Source organism: Maniola jurtina, chromosome 17, assembly GCF_905333055.1.
Source record: "Maniola jurtina chromosome 17, ilManJurt1.1, whole genome shotgun sequence".
In the NCBI taxonomy this organism is placed as follows: Eukaryota; Metazoa; Arthropoda; class Insecta; order Lepidoptera; family Nymphalidae; genus Maniola; species Maniola jurtina.
In genome coordinates this window covers 11,291,081-11,308,592 of record NC_060045.1, presented here as the reverse complement: position 1 = coordinate 11,308,592, position 17,512 = coordinate 11,291,081, and the positions used below count along the sequence as shown (strand labels likewise).

The 17,512-nt window shown below is 41.7% G+C and overlaps 2 protein-coding genes across 4 annotated transcripts; one reads left to right on the top strand and one right to left on the bottom strand.

Annotated features, from left to right (window-relative positions):
- The first annotated feature begins 685 nt into the window (after nt 1-685).
- LOC123873814 lies at nt 686-10,522 on the top strand. Of its 3 annotated transcripts, XM_045918870.1 has the most exons (10): nt 686-805; nt 841-916; nt 1,737-1,865; nt 2,320-2,445; nt 5,813-5,988; nt 6,558-6,690; nt 7,699-7,781; nt 8,320-8,491; nt 9,049-9,298; nt 10,303-10,522. In XM_045918870.1, exons 2-10 carry the CDS (start codon nt 905-907, stop codon nt 10,443-10,445), a joined length of 1,224 nt encoding a protein of 407 aa, XP_045774826.1. In that variant the 5' UTR covers nt 686-805; nt 841-904; the 3' UTR covers nt 10,446-10,522. The 3 variants fall into 3 exon arrangements, with proteins under 3 accessions (XP_045774826.1, XP_045774827.1, XP_045774828.1); XM_045918871.1 differs by lacking the exon at nt 2,320-2,445; XM_045918872.1 differs by lacking the exons at nt 686-805; nt 841-916; nt 1,737-1,865; nt 2,320-2,445 and adding an exon at nt 5,082-5,233.
- Nucleotides 10,523-11,631: 1,109 nt separating this feature from the next.
- On the bottom strand, nt 11,632-14,172 carry LOC123873691 (TBC1 domain family member 31). The gene has a single exon (XM_045918672.1). The coding sequence runs from the start codon at nt 14,064-14,066 to the stop codon at nt 11,634-11,636; it is 2,433 nt and encodes an 810-aa protein (XP_045774628.1). The 5' UTR covers nt 14,067-14,172; the 3' UTR covers nt 11,632-11,633.
- Nucleotides 14,173-17,512: the final 3,340 nt, after the last annotated feature.

The window sequence follows — 17,512 nt, the reverse complement described above, 5'->3', positions numbered from 1 at the left end:
TTTCTGTCTAATTTCTAACGCCTTCAGTACACTGGGCATTCGCACTCGGTAGGGAAACTGTTAATGCCAGCAAGCTTATAACCTCGATAATACGGCATTAACACCGAACGTTTTCTAATATTTATATTTTTAAATAGATAAGCCATTAGGTAATTAAGACATTTGTGGAGGGCTATACAAATTGCAAATCGGCGGGGCGCGACGATCGACTTATCGCAGTGAGCGTCAAGTTCATATTAATATAAAACGTATGACTGACTATATGGTTACAAATCACAATAGTTTTTTTTTTTTTCTTTAATCTGGCTTTACTCTGATTAGCCAATGTCAAGTTTGTGATTATTTTCAAGTTATTGAATTTATACAAGTATGGACTCCGTCTGCGCCGGCGCCCGCCGACATACGCGCGGCGCCCCTTTAGAGCGCTTCCCAGTCAGTTCCACCACCAAAAAACACCAACTAACACAAAAACCAGCCACTCTTAACAAAAAAAACACTCCAAACAAGCACAGCACGCGCGCCAGCAAACGCCATCGCAGACGAAGTCTCACAATACAGTTGTTGTGTCGTAAATATCGGGGTACGTAGTAACTAATACCTAATCTGTGGTACTATCAAATTAAATATTATGGCATTTTATGACGTAAGTACATTTTCAAGTAAGTACAATAAGAGGGTAGATTGAAAAAGTGCGTCATTTCTAACCGTTGGCATTTGACATTGATTAACTAATTCGCGAAATAGTAAAAGGACGCGTTTGGAACAAAGTGTAACAGTTTTCCCAGCCATAGAAAAATATTTTCCTGTAAAAAATAATTAAACAGTTATAATATATATTAGTTAAAATAGTTAAACAGTTGCATGTGTTATTTTTGGACCCTTGATTACAAATTTCCACAAGAATATGACGGAATCGGTAAGTTATTTGGCGTACTTAACCTAACTAGGGCGTAACTTATGATTTTTAGTTCATATCTTTCATTTACAAGCAGGGCATTTATTATTTTTATTTGTTCCTTTATTTTTCCAAAATGTTGATATTAGCTTTGACACTGCCTAATGTACATAATTATTATCTACAAAGGGATGGACTTCGACCGCATGGATTTAGGTTTATAATAATGCCGTGAGAACTCTTTGATTTTCTGGGACAAAAAGTAGCCTGTGTTACCCTCCAGGTCTTTTTCTATCATCACCATGATCAGCCCATCACCGGCTCACTACTGAGCAGGGGTCTCTTCTCAGAATGAGAAGGATTTGGCCAACAGTCCAAACTGGCCAAGTGTGGATTGACAGACTTCACACGCCACTGAGAACATTATGGAGAACTCTAAAGCATGCCGGTTTCCTCACTTTATGTTTTCCTTCACCATTAAAGCAAGTGATATTTTACAGTTTAAAACGTATATACCTAACGTTGAAAAGTTAGAGTTAGGTGTATCTCCGTGATCGAACCCCCGACCCTCCTGAATAAGAGGCCAAAGTTGTACCTACTACTTAGGCTATCGCCCCTTTTCTATATCCATGCAAAAAAATCACGTCGATCCATTGCGACGTGATTGAAGCACAAACAACCACTTCGCATTTATATTGGTAGGGATTTTTTTTTGGAAAAACTAAAGAGCCGACCCCAATTAACATGGAAAAAGGCTAGGCCTATATATATTAATGGGAAGGAAGGAAGTTTTTAAGTTAAGTATATTATGGCTTTTTTTCAGTTTTTATGGTTATTTCAGGAAGCGTACATTGACGTGGTCGAGTTGTGCGGGATACTGCAATGTTTAGGCTTTCACGTGAAATCTATCGACACTAACTGCGATCAAAATGCCAATTCCGTTGCTCGGACCGTTATTGTCGACTGCCGCGTAAGTTAAATCCTTTCAAAGTCAAATAATTTCTTCAATGTAGGTGTTATTGTACAATTTTTCATTAGCAGTTGTTTGATTTGTGAGATGTAGTGGTGATTACTTTCTCAACCTATTCAATTAAATACCTACCTAATCTAATAGCATAGTGTTAAGACATCGGTCTATTCGGTCGGTCGGGGATTCTTTATTCCCTCACTCTCATGGCCTGATGGGACAGAAATTCAACATGAAAGGAGAAGCATCAGGCACAGTACCTTCACGTGCTCTCTGGGGTACGGGAGTGACTAACTCACAAACTCCGGGCCAACAACCCACTGAGAAAAAGCCAATAGATTATTTTTGGGAATCGAACCCAGGACTTCATCATCAGCAGTCGAACATGCTAACCTAGTGGTTAGCATGTTCGACTGCAGATCAAGAGGCAGTTATATAATGAATAGATAATTTCCAGACGTCAGGGCTGCACGTGGTGCTGGAGCACGGCAACCTGACGTGCTCGTGCCCCACCGCGGCCAGCCAGCAGCACAGCGGCATCTGGCAGGTCTCCGCAGTCACGGGCGGGAAGCAACTCGACAAGGTGAGTATCTATATCTGACTGTACCTGCCTACGTAATGACGTCAGGGCTGCACGTGGTGCTGGAGCACGGCAACCTGACGTGCTCGTGCCCCACCGCGGCCAGCCAGCAGCACAGCGGCATCTGGCAGGTCTCCGCAGTCACGGGCGGGAAGCAACTCGACAAGGTGAGTATCTATATCTGACTGTACCTGCCTACGTAATGACGTCAGGGCTGCACGTGGTGCTGGAGCACGGCAACCTGACGTGCTCGTGCCCCACCGCGGCCAGCCAGCAGCACAGCGGCATCTGGCAGGTCTCCGCAGTCACGGGCGGGAAGCAACTCGACAAGGTGAGTATCTATATCTAACTGTACCTGCCTACGTAATGACGTCAGGGCTGCACGTGGTGCTGGAGCACGGCAACCTGACGTGCTCGTGCCCCACCGCGGCCAGCCAGCAGCACAGCGGCATCTGGCAGGTCTCCGCAGTCACGGGCGGGAAGCAACTCGACAAGGTGAGTATCTATATCTGACTGTACCTGCCTACGTAATGACGTCAGGGCTGCACGTGGTGCTGGAGCACGGCAACCTGACGTGCTCGTGCCCCACCGCGGCCAGCCAGCAGCACAGCGGCATCTGGCAGGTCTCCGCAGTCACGGGCGGGAAGCAACTCGACAAGGTGAGTATCTATATCTGACTGTACCTGCCTACGTAATGACGTCAGGGCTGCACGTGGTGCTGGAGCACGGCAACCTGACGTGCTCGTGCCCCACCGCGGCCAGCCAGCAGCACAGCGGCATCTGGCAGGTCTCCGCAGTCACGGGCGGGAAGCAACTCGACAAGGTGAGTATCTATATCTGACTGTACCTGCCTACGTAATGACGTCAGGGCTGCACGTGGTGCTGGAGCACGGCAACCTGACGTGCTCGTGCCCCACCGCGGCCAGCCAGCAGCACAGCGGCATCTGGCAGGTCTCCGCAGTCACGGGCGGGAAGCAACTCGACAAGGTGAGTATCTATATCTAACTGTACCTGCCTACGTAATGACGTCAGGGCTGCACGTGGTGCTGGAGCACGGCAACCTGACGTGCTCGTGCCCCACCGCGGCCAGCCAGCAGCACAGCGGCATCTGGCAGGTCTCCGCAGTCACGGGCGGGAAGCAACTCGACAAGGTGAGTATCTATATCTAACTGTACCTGCCTACGTAATGACGTCAGGGCTGCACGTGGTGCTGGAGCACGGCAACCTGACGTGCTCGTGCCCCACCGCGGCCAGCCAGCAGCACAGCGGCATCTGGCAGGTCTCCGCAGTCACGGGCGGGAAGCAACTCGACAAGGTGAGTATCTATATCTGACTGTACCTGCCTACGTAATGACGTCAGGGCTGCACGTGGTGCTGGAGCACGGCAACCTGACGTGCTCGTGCCCCACCGCGGCCAGCCAGCAGCACAGCGGCATCTGGCAGGTCTCCGCAGTCACGGGCGGGAAGCAACTCGACAAGGTGAGTATCTATATCTGACTGTACCTGCCTACGTAATGACGTCAGGGCTGCACGTGGTGCTGGAGCACGGCAACCTGACGTGCTCGTGCCCCACCGCGGCCAGCCAGCAGCACAGCGGCATCTGGCAGGTCTCCGCAGTCACGGGCGGGAAGCAACTCGACAAGGTGAGTATCTATATCTGACTGTACCTGCCTACGTAATGACGTCAGGGCTGCACGTGGTGCTGGAGCACGGCAACCTGACGTGCTCGTGCCCCACCGCGGCCAGCCAGCAGCACAGCGGCATCTGGCAGGTCTCCGCAGTCACGGGCGGGAAGCAACTCGACAAGGTGAGTATCTATATCTAACTGTACCTGCCTACGTAATGACGTCAGGGCTGCACGTGGTGCTGGAGCACGGCAACCTGACGTGCTCGTGCCCCACCGCGGCCAGCCAGCAGCACAGCGGCATCTGGCAGGTCTCCGCAGTCACGGGCGGGAAGCAACTCGACAAGGTGAGTATCTATATCTGACTGTACCTGCCTACGTAATGACGTCAGGGCTGCACGTGGTGCTGGAGCACGGCAACCTGACGTGCTCGTGCCCCACCGCGGCCAGCCAGCAGCACAGCGGCATCTGGCAGGTCTCCGCAGTCACGGGCGGGAAGCAACTCGACAAGGTGAGTATCTATATCTGACTGTACCTGCCTACGTAATGACGTCAGGGCTGCACGTGGTGCTGGAGCACGGCAACCTGACGTGCTCGTGCCCCACCGCGGCCAGCCAGCAGCACAGCGGCATCTGGCAGGTCTCCGCAGTCACGGGCGGGAAGCAACTCGACAAGGTGAGTATCTATATCTGACTGTACCTGCCTACGTAATGACGTCAGGGCTGCACGTGGTGCTGGAGCACGGCAACCTGACGTGCTCGTGCCCCACCGCGGCCAGCCAGCAGCACAGCGGCATCTGGCAGGTCTCCGCAGTCACGGGCGGGAAGCAACTCGACAAGGTGAGTATCTATATCTGACTGTACCTGCCTACGTAATGACGTCAGGGCTGCACGTGGTGCTGGAGCACGGCAACCTGACGTGCTCGTGCCCCACCGCGGCCAGCCAGCAGCACAGCGGCATCTGGCAGGTCTCCGCAGTCACGGGCGGGAAGCAACTCGACAAGGTGAGTATCTATATCTGACTGTACCTGCCTACGTAATGACGTCAGGGCTGCACGTGGTGCTGGAGCACGGCAACCTGACGTGCTCGTGCCCCACCGCGGCCAGCCAGCAGCACAGCGGCATCTGGCAGGTCTCCGCAGTCACGGGCGGGAAGCAACTCGACAAGGTGAGTATCTACCCGACTGTAAAGTAAAAAAGTAAAATATTCTTTATTGTACACCAACAAGACAGTAATATATAAATAACAATATAGATTTATGTACAAAAGGCGGCCTTATCGCTAAAATAGCGATCTCTTCCAGGCAACCTTAGGGTGAGGAGACCGACTGTACCTAATTAACTTTACCTAGTACAGGTATCAATATATAATAAGATGGAAGCGGTGTAAAGCGGAAAAGGATTGAGTAGGTAACCACTGATCAGGGATTGCAATTTTACCTAAGTATACTTAGCTATTATCAAACCTACCTATAGCTACACTCAGTAATCAGTTTCAACGCGGCAACGTAATGTGGTAACTAGACACGGCTAAAACCTTCCACAAGACCAGACCTGTGATAATTATATTATTAAAAAAAACTCCTAAAATCTTCCATTTTGTCTAAGACCTTAGACCACCACAGCCTATTTCGTCTATTTATAAGACCACGGCGCTCAATTCTGTGCTAGGAAGATCGCAAAAGAGGATTTTAAGTAGAAATAAATCGGTATCAAGTTTTTCGATATGCCATCAATCTCCTTCCAGGAATTCGGCAGTTCGATCCTCGGGTCCCTGCCGAAGCCGCACCGCGAGCGCCTCACGGCACAGTTGCAAGACATCGTGCGATGCATCAAGGAGCATAACGAGGACGTCGACAAACAGAAGGACCCCGCCCCTAACAGGTCGGCGAGCATGATTGACATGAAGACTCCGGAGAAAAGGTACATCTCAATACCCAGTTGGTAGATCGTTTATCAGAGGTAGACCGTTTATCAGAGGTAGACCTGAACCATACTCGTCCCAATATCATAGATAGGTCATTTATCGGAATCATAATGAGAAAACAAGAAATTCATAGACAAGAAGATGACATGAAGACTCACACAATAAGTATAGGTATGTAGGTACTTGTTTGTATTGATGCCAGCTACCTAATTGCTTAGTAGGTACCTACAGGTTGCGTAATATGTGTGGCATGCGTGGCCGCTTCGTACTAAAATATTCAAACCCCTTTATCAATTAACTAGACAATTTGGGTTTTTAAAAATTCCGTGGGAACTCTTTGATTTTCCAGGATAAAAAGTAGATTATGTCCGCTCCCGGGATGTAAGCTATCTCTGTACCAAATTTCATCAAAATCAGTTTAACTGTTGGGCCGTGAAAAGCTTGCAGACAGACAGACACATTTTCGCATTTATAATATTAGTGTGAATGGTATGGATTTAATCTAGCCTAGCTGTAGTATAGTTATGCAGTGTAGTGAAACCGGTAACAGGTTGTATTGTTTCAGAAACCTGCAGCTGAAAGTGGAGACGCCGACGCGTTACCGCTCGCTGGACACGCTGACGTCGGCGCGGCGCGGCGCCGAGCCGCTGCCCGCGCCCGGCGCGCTGCTCAAGCACAGTGACGATGACAAGGACGAGGTATTCAGTTACACTCACGCCGCGTTTGAACAGCCTAACTCACCTACTCTACCTTGACCAACTTTACAATACGCTTACTGAAGCCGAAACGTGGAGTGGACTTTCAGAAACAATCTGATTTCTACCCGACTACGGCAAAGCCAAAAGGAAGGGTTATGATTTTAGCTGTCTATATATGTATGTTTGTATCCAGATTCTGTGTGTTCCACCGGAGCGCCTAAACTACTGGGCCGATTTTGATGAATAAGGTGTCAATTCATTCGATGTAAAGGTACAAGTGACATAGGCTATATTTTATACGAAAATAATTGACCTAGCGGACGTTACATAAAAAAGTAGGGGTCTCAAAAAAATTTTAAACTACACATCTGTGGTCCGCTTCGATTGTCTACGAATCATCCCAAAAGACTGAACATGGAGTTAATAAAGGGGCGGATCACACATCACAAATTCCTGAAAAGCCAGCAACGCATTGGCGGTTCCTCTGGTGCTACAATACAAATGTTCATGGACGGTGTTAATCATTTCACATCAGGTGACCAGCTTGCTCGTTTCCTTGCTATTTTTTTAAAGGCACAGGCAGCCTTAGGTATGGTATCTTATCGGCGCCTAATGCTATCCTATGGAGTTTCACAGTTAACACGTATCCTTTACGCTAAGAATCCTAAAATCAGTACCGTGCATTGCATTCAAAACTACGAATGAAAAGGCATAACTTACCTACCTACTAGTTAACTATTTACTGACTGTCATGATGAAACTGAATATGATGCTATTTCAATTTGTGTAAGCAGTGCTTTTATGCCTCTATGAACTGGACGCCACTGCCTAGATCACTTCTCGTAATTTCATCCATAAAGTTTACTTCTAAATTATTTACAACTTTGATATTATAGTTATCTGATTAGGCTTACGCAAATAAGTAAGAATTAAAGAACTTTGTTATGATGATTGTCGCTACCTACCTACTAGTTACCCATGTTACTTTGCTGAAAATGAATATTACAGGTGCGGACTAAGTGTACCAGACAGAGCACATACACTTTGGCGTCCACTCCAGACAGCTTGAAACAACGCAATAAAACATCGAGGTTGGTAGCTTCCAATCCAATAGGCATATTATTATCAAGTTAGGTAACTGTTTAGCTCTTTAAACAAGCAATTCATAGTGGCCGATTCAGGTTAGTATCCTGAACAATCACCTACAAACACTTACGTAGGTATCTACTTGAGTGCTATTTGCAATTCATCACACCAATATTATAAAGGCGAAAGTTTGTATGTGTGTGTGCGTGTATGTTTGTTACTCTTTCACGCAATAACTACTGAATGGATTTGGCTGAAATTTGGAATGGAGATAGACAATATACTGGATTAGCACATAGGCTACTTTTTATCCCGGAAAATCGAAGAGTTCCTACGGGATTTTAAAAAACCGAAATCCACGCGGGCGAAGCCGCGGGCATCTTCTAGTCTTGCATATCTTAGTCCCAAAATAGCCTGTTTAACCCAATACCATTTTCAGTATAGCCTGTATAACCCTATGCTATTTTCAGTGTAGTCTGTAATCTGTATAACCCTATGCCATTTTCAATCTACCAAGCCTGTATAACCCTATGCCATTTTCAGTCCAATTCAAAAACCTTCCAACTCCATCCTGGAGAGTCTGATCGCAGCCGAGAAGACGGCTGAAGAGCTGCGCAGCAACCTGTCTAACATCATCAAAGAGTTGATGGAGGACGGACGATACGATTCATCTTCCTCTCTTGCGCTGGATGTTTCCAAGATTTCCATTATGAAGGTTGGTTTCTTACGACACTTAAAAGTGAAGCCACACGATGCATTGCGTAAGCGGCGCCGCTGCGTCATCCTACATAGAGTACTACATCCTACATACACTATGCCGCACGATGCGTTACGACGTCGTGCGGCGCCGCACCGCACGCGCAACGGACTTGGGAGGCGAGGCGAAGAGGGATAGTGCGTTGCAACTCCATCGTTTTTACCGGAGCGGCAACGCAGTGCCCGTGTGGCACCCAATTCTCAAATCTACAGCGGTGCGGTGCCTTAAAGCATCGTGTGGCCTCAGTTTCATGTGCTCTCAATGGTCGCTGCAAGTCGAGCTTGAGAGCATGCTATTGCATCTACATTTGCAATCTACCTACATTTTAAAGCGAGACGCGTGATGTGAGAACACAAATCAACGTTAAGTATTAGGGCCTTATTTCATTAGGAGACCAGTGGTGGCGCAACCAGGACGAGCAACCAACAAAATGTTATACAGCTCTATGGAGGATACCTCACCATTTTAGGTTAGGTTCTATTAAAAAGATTAAAATCATTTTGGCATGCTTTCAGGTTCCCGATAATTCAAAAATTCAGTTCGCATCAAGTCCCAACCTATCAAATCTTGGAATGCAAGAAGAATTGACCAAAAGGCTGAAAGGTGTCGAAAGTGCCTCAACGTCTAACTTGGCGACGAAACCTGCCGCGAAAGATGCTAAAACTTCAAAATTCCGAAAACTTTCGCCAAGTCTCTTTAAATACAGTACCTCACCTAAAGTTGACAAGGATAAACAAACTAATAACAAAAACAGCAAATTAAACAGTAAGTAATTAACGAACATAATATATTTATTCTTTATCTTAGGTACTTCATCCGTGTTTTATATTATAAATAACGGGTACATACCACGATAATCTGATATTTCGACTCAGTTGCATGAGTCGTGCTCACGACGGTAGGTAATGCAGTGCTGTGACAAATTTAGTCATGGTATGTAATATGTATCCGTTATTTATAATGTAAAATGTAGTTAAACCACGAAATAAGCTTAAAATCATTAGTTTATCCGTGTTTTTTTAAGAATTCCGTGGAAACCAATTTTCCAGAATAAAAAGTAGCATGTCACTCTCCAATGTCGCGCTGGCCAGCGTGGTGGACTGTGGCGTAAACCCTTCCCTTTCTGCACGAAGACTTGTTCTCAGTATTGGGCTGACGATGGGTTGTTGATGATGATGATCTACAATATTATTTATAAATTTTTAATTTACACTTGAACTTATGATAAGTGCTGTATGTCGGAGGGCGTGGGTTCGAATCCCACTTCTGATGTCGGATCGAGCCGAGGATTGTTTAAGAATAGATGAAGGCGGGCGAAGATCCTTAGGGTCTGCTTCGATCACTAGGCGATCTTCAGACGTGTTAAGAACAATACTTCCGTTTACTGCATGTCACAACTACCAGCGTAACTAGGTAAACCTAACCTAACCTACCTAGACCGGCTCCTCCACCCCTTACACCGGTCCCAAACCAACCATCTAACCTAACCACCACAATAACAACTCGTTTAACCAACAGTACCACTTTAGGTAACCACTACTCTAAAACCTACAGTACGACAGACTATTCCTACTGAGAAGTGTCCTCGGCAACAACCGGACGAATAATGCCTCGCTACGCACAGCGTGTCTGATTTTATAGTCCAACGACGACAGTGGGGAGATGACGTAATGCTCAGTGAGCAAAGTATTGACAGCTAAAAGTCGGTACCGCCGACATGTATTTATTATTTTAGATTTCGTTTAAAACATTGAAATTGTAATTTGCAGGTTTATTCAAACCAAGAATAGTGACTCCAGTGCGGGCCGGTACCCCCACCACGGACGCGAGCCCCAATCTCAGTGGCTCCAAGAAAAAGTACAGTCACATCAAATCTACAATTCCAAGACCTGCTACTACTAAGAAGGAATAGTTTGCCAGTTGTCAAATATGTACCTACCTAATAAGCTGTGCTGATTTGATTTTGGAAATAAAGTTATTGATATTTTTTTATATTCTTTTACTAACCCTCGTCTTCGCCTGTAAGAAATCTAAATCCTAACTAATGTAAATGCGAAAGTGTGTGGCCCAACAGTTTAACCGATTTTGATGAAATTTCGTACAGTTAGCTTACAGCCCGAGGAGGGACATAGGCTACTTTTTATCGCGTAAAATCAAATAGTTCCCACGGGATTCTTAAAGACCCATCTGTTTTATCCGATTTATATGTGGTACAGAGGTAGCTTGCATCCCGGAAATTGACATAGGCTACTTTTCAGGGTTCCGTACCTCAAAAGGAAAAACGGAACCCTTATAGGATCATTTTGTTGTCTGTCTGTCTGTCTGTCCGTCAGTCCGTCCGTCGTATCTGTCAAGAAACCTATAGGGTACCTACTTCCTGTTGACCTAGAATCATGAAATTTGGCAGGTAGGTAGGTATTATATAGCACAAGTACAGGAATAAATCTGAAAACCGCGAATTTGTGGTTACATCATTAAAAAAAAATTACAATGTGTTTCAATTTTTAAAGTAAGCTAACTATACCAAGTGGGGTATCATATGAAAGGGCTTTGTCTGTACGTCCGCATGGATCTAGATTTTTAAAAATCCCATGGGAACTCATTGATTTTCCGGAATAAAAAGTAGCCTATGTGGTAATCCAGGGCATAATCTATCTGCATTCCAAATACCAACCAAATCCGTTCAGACTTCAATAGCATTTGCGTGAAAGAGTAACAAACACCTATAGGTACATCCATCCATACATACAAATTTTCGCGTTTATAATATTAGTTGAAAGGATATGCAAGTGTGTTTGTTTGTCGGTTTGTCCTTCAATTACGTCGCAACGGAGAAACGAATTGACGTGATTTTTTTGCATGGGTTTTTTAAAGACCGGGAGAGTGAAAAGGCTACTTTTTATCCCGAAAAATCAATGATTTGCCAGATGATTTTTAAAAACCTAAATCCACGCAAACGACTTCGCGGGCATCAGCTAGTATGACTATACAGCACACATTCGTCTAAATAAAATTATTTATTGTTATTACCTAAGTATTGTTTATTTTATAAAAACACATTAAATTTGTATAGGATAAATTGTTATTTATTAGTCACTAGTCAGTCATTTGATTCATCTGAGATACTACAACTGTCAATGAGTCTCTCCACTTCTTTCTCAAGAATATTCCGTTTTTCTGAAGAAGTTTTATGTGATTTGCAATGTGATGATCTGTGATCTTTTTTACTATATTTTGAATCTTTCCCCTTATTTCTCAGAAAGTGCGTAGTGATAGGATGCATAATACTCTCGATAAGATCATCTTTTATTGCATTACAACGATTATCTCCAATTTTTTTATTGTTATTGCTTAATTTGTTCTTATAACCTTTAACGTTATCAATAAAATGATTGTACTCAAGTTCATTATCAGAACTGTCTTGTTCATCTTCTGAATCATGTTTCTCTTTACATCTCCTATTTATTTCTTGTTGCTGGCTTTTAGTTGTCAGTTCCTTTAATGTACACTTTTCTTGAGTTTTCCTTCTCTGTTTCTTGGCTAGTTTAAGACAAATAGTTGCTTTTGGGTACCCAGTGAACTGCTGATAACTAGAACCTTTTTCTAAAGATGAAAAATTACTGAAAAATGTTCTGGGATGTATCTCATCAGGAGTTTCATTTAACAAAATATAGGCTTTCTTTAAAAAAGATTTTTTATCTATTGGATTTTGCATGTGAAAGAACTTCTCTAACTGGTCATGACTGGTCAATCTTCTCAAAGCATTTTTTTGGACAATATTGTAGGATGCCACAGCCATTAATATAAAAGCTGGTTCATTGCTGAGAATATGATCCCAGAGTATGAGCCATTCTGAGCACGTCAAAACCTCACTGAATGCAGTTTCTAATATCTTTAATGCATATGTTTGGCTTGTTACACCAAGGTCACAAAAGTGGTCTAACAACTGCTGGTCATGTTCTGCTAAAATGTTTTCAATCATTGCTAATATGCTGATCGGGGGAAATGGTGCATACTCAAACCACAACTGGCAGTTATTGATCAGAACAGTTGCTACACATTCAAATAATAATAGAGGATCTTTTTGAAGCACTTTTACAAATGGGAAAACGAAACCAGGCAGAAATTTCATCACTCCAAATAATGGACACCAGTGCGCAAGACAAGACAGCAATCTTTTCAGATTTTTCAGTGTAATAGAACTGTGTATAGTAAATTGTTTTTCAATGTCTTTGTACGCTGGATGTATCCCCTTTTCCACCAGAGCAGAGTAAGCCTTTTTATTTCTGGGAGTAGCGAGAAGAGATCTCCAAATAATTGAGCGAAATTTGTCAGGATATTCTCCATATTGCATTAATATTCTTCTTAACCTGGCACTGTCCATACATATCCTCATCTTTTCTTCTAGTTGTACTCTTGTGGGTGAATCCTTTTTAGTCTCATACTTATGAGTAACAGATGAACATGGTAATTCTTTTGTCAACAGCTCTTCAACAGAACTTTGCGCTAAATCCATTACGTGAGAAGTTTTGTAAATATTGACTTCTCCTAATTGTAAAATACAGAGAAAATACTTCCCTGTAGGGCTTATTACAAATTTTCTTATAGCGGATGATTCTGGGTTAATACTATACACAATTTTGAGAGATTCTAAATCAAGGAAGTATAGTATGCAGTTGCTACTTAGTATGGCAAGAATTTTATTTGCTCCGCCGTCAAACATCTGTGGTATAAACGCAATTTGTTGAACTCCTGAAATTTTGTACTTGAGTAAGTCAAGCGATTTTATTGCTTTCCATGTATCCATACTGAACAGAATCAATATAGGAGCCAACCCTGCTATGGCCATTGCTCTACCGTTCATAGTGAATGCTACACTTTTTAAATGCTTCAATTCACTTGGTATAATTTGTTTTACAGATTTCATTGTTTCATGTCTCCATATCTGAATAGTATCATTTTGGAAACAAGCAACCAAGTAATCTCCACCTGGTGTGAATAAGATTTGTTGTATCTGAGCACCAGAATAAGTGTTCAGAGTGAAATATTTTGTATAATTTCTTAGCTCCCATAAAATAGCTTCCACGGGACTAGCCGTAAGCAGGTTGTTTACTTTGTTAATCGAAAATGCAATATGCTTAACCGGTGCCGTATGACCGGTAAGCGAGAAGTTAACGGCTCCAGTGTCACTGTCAACAAAATTAATGGCAAAAGTCTTAGTGTTAGCGACAGCAAGAGTATCTAGCTTATGTGGAACGAACAACATTGCAGTGCAGGGACCCTGACTGTTTAGCTTCCAAAATTTCAAGTCGGCAAAATCGAGTACGAAAATATTACCAACATTATCGGCACATGCCAGTTTCTCGTGAGTATCCTCGAAAGCGCCGATAGAGAAGCGGATTCGACGACTTTCCCCATTTGATCCACGAATCGTGTGATGGAGTTGCAAAATGACACCGTCTCTTGGCTTTGATTTCAACTTGATATCGAATTTTTCTACATTATCATCATTGCCTTGATTGTCCGATTCCATTTGTCGATGATTTTAGATGCAGTTCTCATTATAACGATAACCAAATACCATTATTTTTCTATAAAACACCTTGCATTTAATTTTTATTTCAAATTTGGCGGAAGCGAAATCTCAGGTCGATCGCGTAAAACATACAGCGTGTCCCATAAATAATGGATCAAACTTAAGCGGAAGATACATCACCTAATTATCTAAAACTAATTTGATCAGTTTAAAAAAAAACCAAAGGGTGACCAAGTTTTTGTGTTTTTTTTAGTTTGTCCATTTTTTCTATCCTAAATCAGTTTTTTTAACGCTGTAGCTGTAATAAATAATATTTTTTAGATCTGATTTTTGTTAAATATTGTTTATTAGTTTACCCATGTATTATGAAAACCATTTTAGTAAATAATGTTTTATTTGTTTCGGAAAAAATGTTTGAATCGAATAAATAATTTTCTTTGATTAAGACAACCCAAATTAAAAACAATCTCCTGTAAAAAAAATGTATGACACCGAAGTGTACCATTATTTTAAAAACTTGTACACTTATCAAGGTTTGCAAATTGGTATAAAACTTGCATCTGCTCCTTGTCGTTACAAAGATGCTGCCAAAAATCTAAGGGAGGTGCTGAATTATCAAAATTAAAAAAAATTGAAAAGTGTGCACATTCTAATTATCTTACTTTAAAATGTTTTATAATGTCTGTTTTCTTACCTAAATCACTAAAACAAGCATTTTTAACCGACTTCCAAAAAAGGAGGAGGTTCTCAATTCGTCGGGATCTTTTTTTTTTTATTTTTTATGTATGTTCCCCGATTACTCAAAGACCCCTGGACCGATTTGGAAATATTTTTTTTTGTTTGAAAGGGTATACTGTGCAGGTGGTCCCATATAAATTTGGTGAAGATCTGATGAATATCTTCGGAGATGGAGAACAGAACTCCTCAATGGATAAGAGCAAATTGCTCGCGATCACTGTAATAGCTTAGTAAACAGTAGGGTTTTAACTGGGCATAGCATATTATAGTACAGTGGGGCCACTAAAAATTGTGAAATAAAAAAAATTCAAAAGAAAAATAAAACCGACTTCAAAAACCAAAAACACTAAAAAGTAGAAAATAATTTTTGTTTAGCTACACATGTAATGTACCTAGGTATGAAGTCGGGCGAGCTTCACTCTTGGATTTCTAATTTTGTTTTAATATGCTCGCTCGACTTCATACCTAGGTACATTACATGTGTAGCTAAACAAAAATTATTTTCTACTTTTTAGTGTTTTTGGTTTTTGAAGTCAGTTTTATTTTTCTTTTGAAATTTTTTTATTTCACAATTTTTAGTGGCCCCACTGTACTATAATATGCTATGCCCAGTCAAAACCCTACTGTTTACTAAGCTATTACAGTGATCGCGAGCAATTTGCTCTTATCCATTGAGGAGTTCTGTTCTCCATCTCCGAAGATATTCATCAGATCTTCACCAAATTTATATGGGACCACCTGCACAGTATACCCTTTCAAACAAAAAAAAATATTTCCAAATCGGTCCAGGGGTCTTTGAGTAATCGGGGAACATACATAAAAAATATAAAAAAAAGATCCCGACGAATTGAGAACCTCCTCCTTTTTTGGAAGTCGGTTAAAAATGCTTGTTTTAGTGATTTAGGTAAGAAAACAGACATTATAAAACATTTTAAAGTAAGATAATTAGAATGTGCACACTTTTCAATTTTTTTTAATTTTGATAATTCAGCACCTCCCTTAGATTTTTGGCAGCATCTTTGTAACGACAAGGAGCAGATGCAAGTTTTATACCAATTTGCAAACCTTGATAAGTGTACAAGTTTTTAAAATAATGGTACACTTCGGTGTCATACATTTTTTTTACAGGAGATTGTTTTTAATTTGGGTTGTCTTAATCAAAGAAAATTATTTATTCGATTCAAACATTTTTTCCGAAACAAATAAAACATTATTTACTAAAATGGTTTTCATAATACATGGGTAAACTAATAAACAATATTTAACAAAAATCAGATCTAAAAAATATTATTTATTACAGCTACAGCGTTAAAAAAACTGATTTAGGATAGAAAAAATGGACAAACTAAAAAAAACACAAAAACTTGGTCACCCTTTGGTTTTTTTTTAAACTGATCAAATTAGTTTTAGATAATTAGGTGATGTATCTTCCGCTTAAGTTTGATCCATTATTTATGGGACACGCTGTATATCAATCATTAAAGAACAGCATCAATGTCAAAACATGGTTTTGGCTCCACGTATCATTGAGACTGTCCGTAAAGGACCGTCGAGGACTAAAAAATTTCTGACATTGATGCAGTACACTATCGATAAAAATTTTGTATGAACGTGACTGAAAATTGGTTCCACGTAAGATTTTTGAAGTAAGATATCCGTAAAGGACTGCGACAAATGTTACGTCAAACTAGGCTTTCATTGATACAAGGCATGAGGTGTTATTTACGGTGACATATGCGGTATCCAAAGTCGTTTTACTACTCATATTTTTGTTAAAATATTTTAAAAAGCTTTTTTAAAATAATTTATCAAATTAACAAAGCAATTAGGATTATTATATGAAGTAAGATAATGTTAAAATCATTGAAGAATAATTTTTAGATTTAAAGTTACCTTTTGACACTTTCGTATGTTTGCACTTTGCCGCCAAAGGTTTGATGTATTCAAGTTCAACTGCGAATTTTGTAGTAAAAACTTGGTAAAAACACCAAACTATTGTAGTTTTTGGATTAATTAGCCGCATAGGGTATATGTATTACATAAGATTTGTGTACCTACCTACTCAATAATAATTTGCGCCTGGGTAAATTCTGTTTATGATAATGGTGATAAGCATGTGGGAACATAGTACATATCTACTATTTTAGGTAGTTTAGTTTTCATAACTAAGTATTGTGTGTTTATGTGTAAGAAGTACCTACATACATAAATATTGCCTATACCAATTATGGCATCAAGGGCAATTATGTAAGCTGAACTCAAGAGAAAAAAGCGTGCCCTTATACAGATCAGAAGATAAAATAGAGAAAACTTGTATAGAGGATGCCCGCGACTTCGTCCGCGTGGATTTGGGTATTTAAATATCCCATAGGAACTGTACCGCGATAAAAAGTTGCCTGTGTCAATTACAGGGACAAATCGGTTAAGCGGATGGGTCTTTAGGAATTCTGTGGGAACGCTTTGATTTTATGGGACAAAAAGTAGCCTATGTCCATTGTCCATCCCCCAGATATAAGCTAACTGTACCAAACATCAAAATCGGTTAAACTTTTGGGTTGTAAAAGGTAGCAGACGGACAGTCTGACCCTTTCGCATTTATAATATTATAGTATGTAAGTATGGATTATTTACTCTGTATTACTAAATAAGTTTTTTTAGATCCTAGCAGAAAAAAGGAAAACAAATAAAACACCAGTCAAAAACTA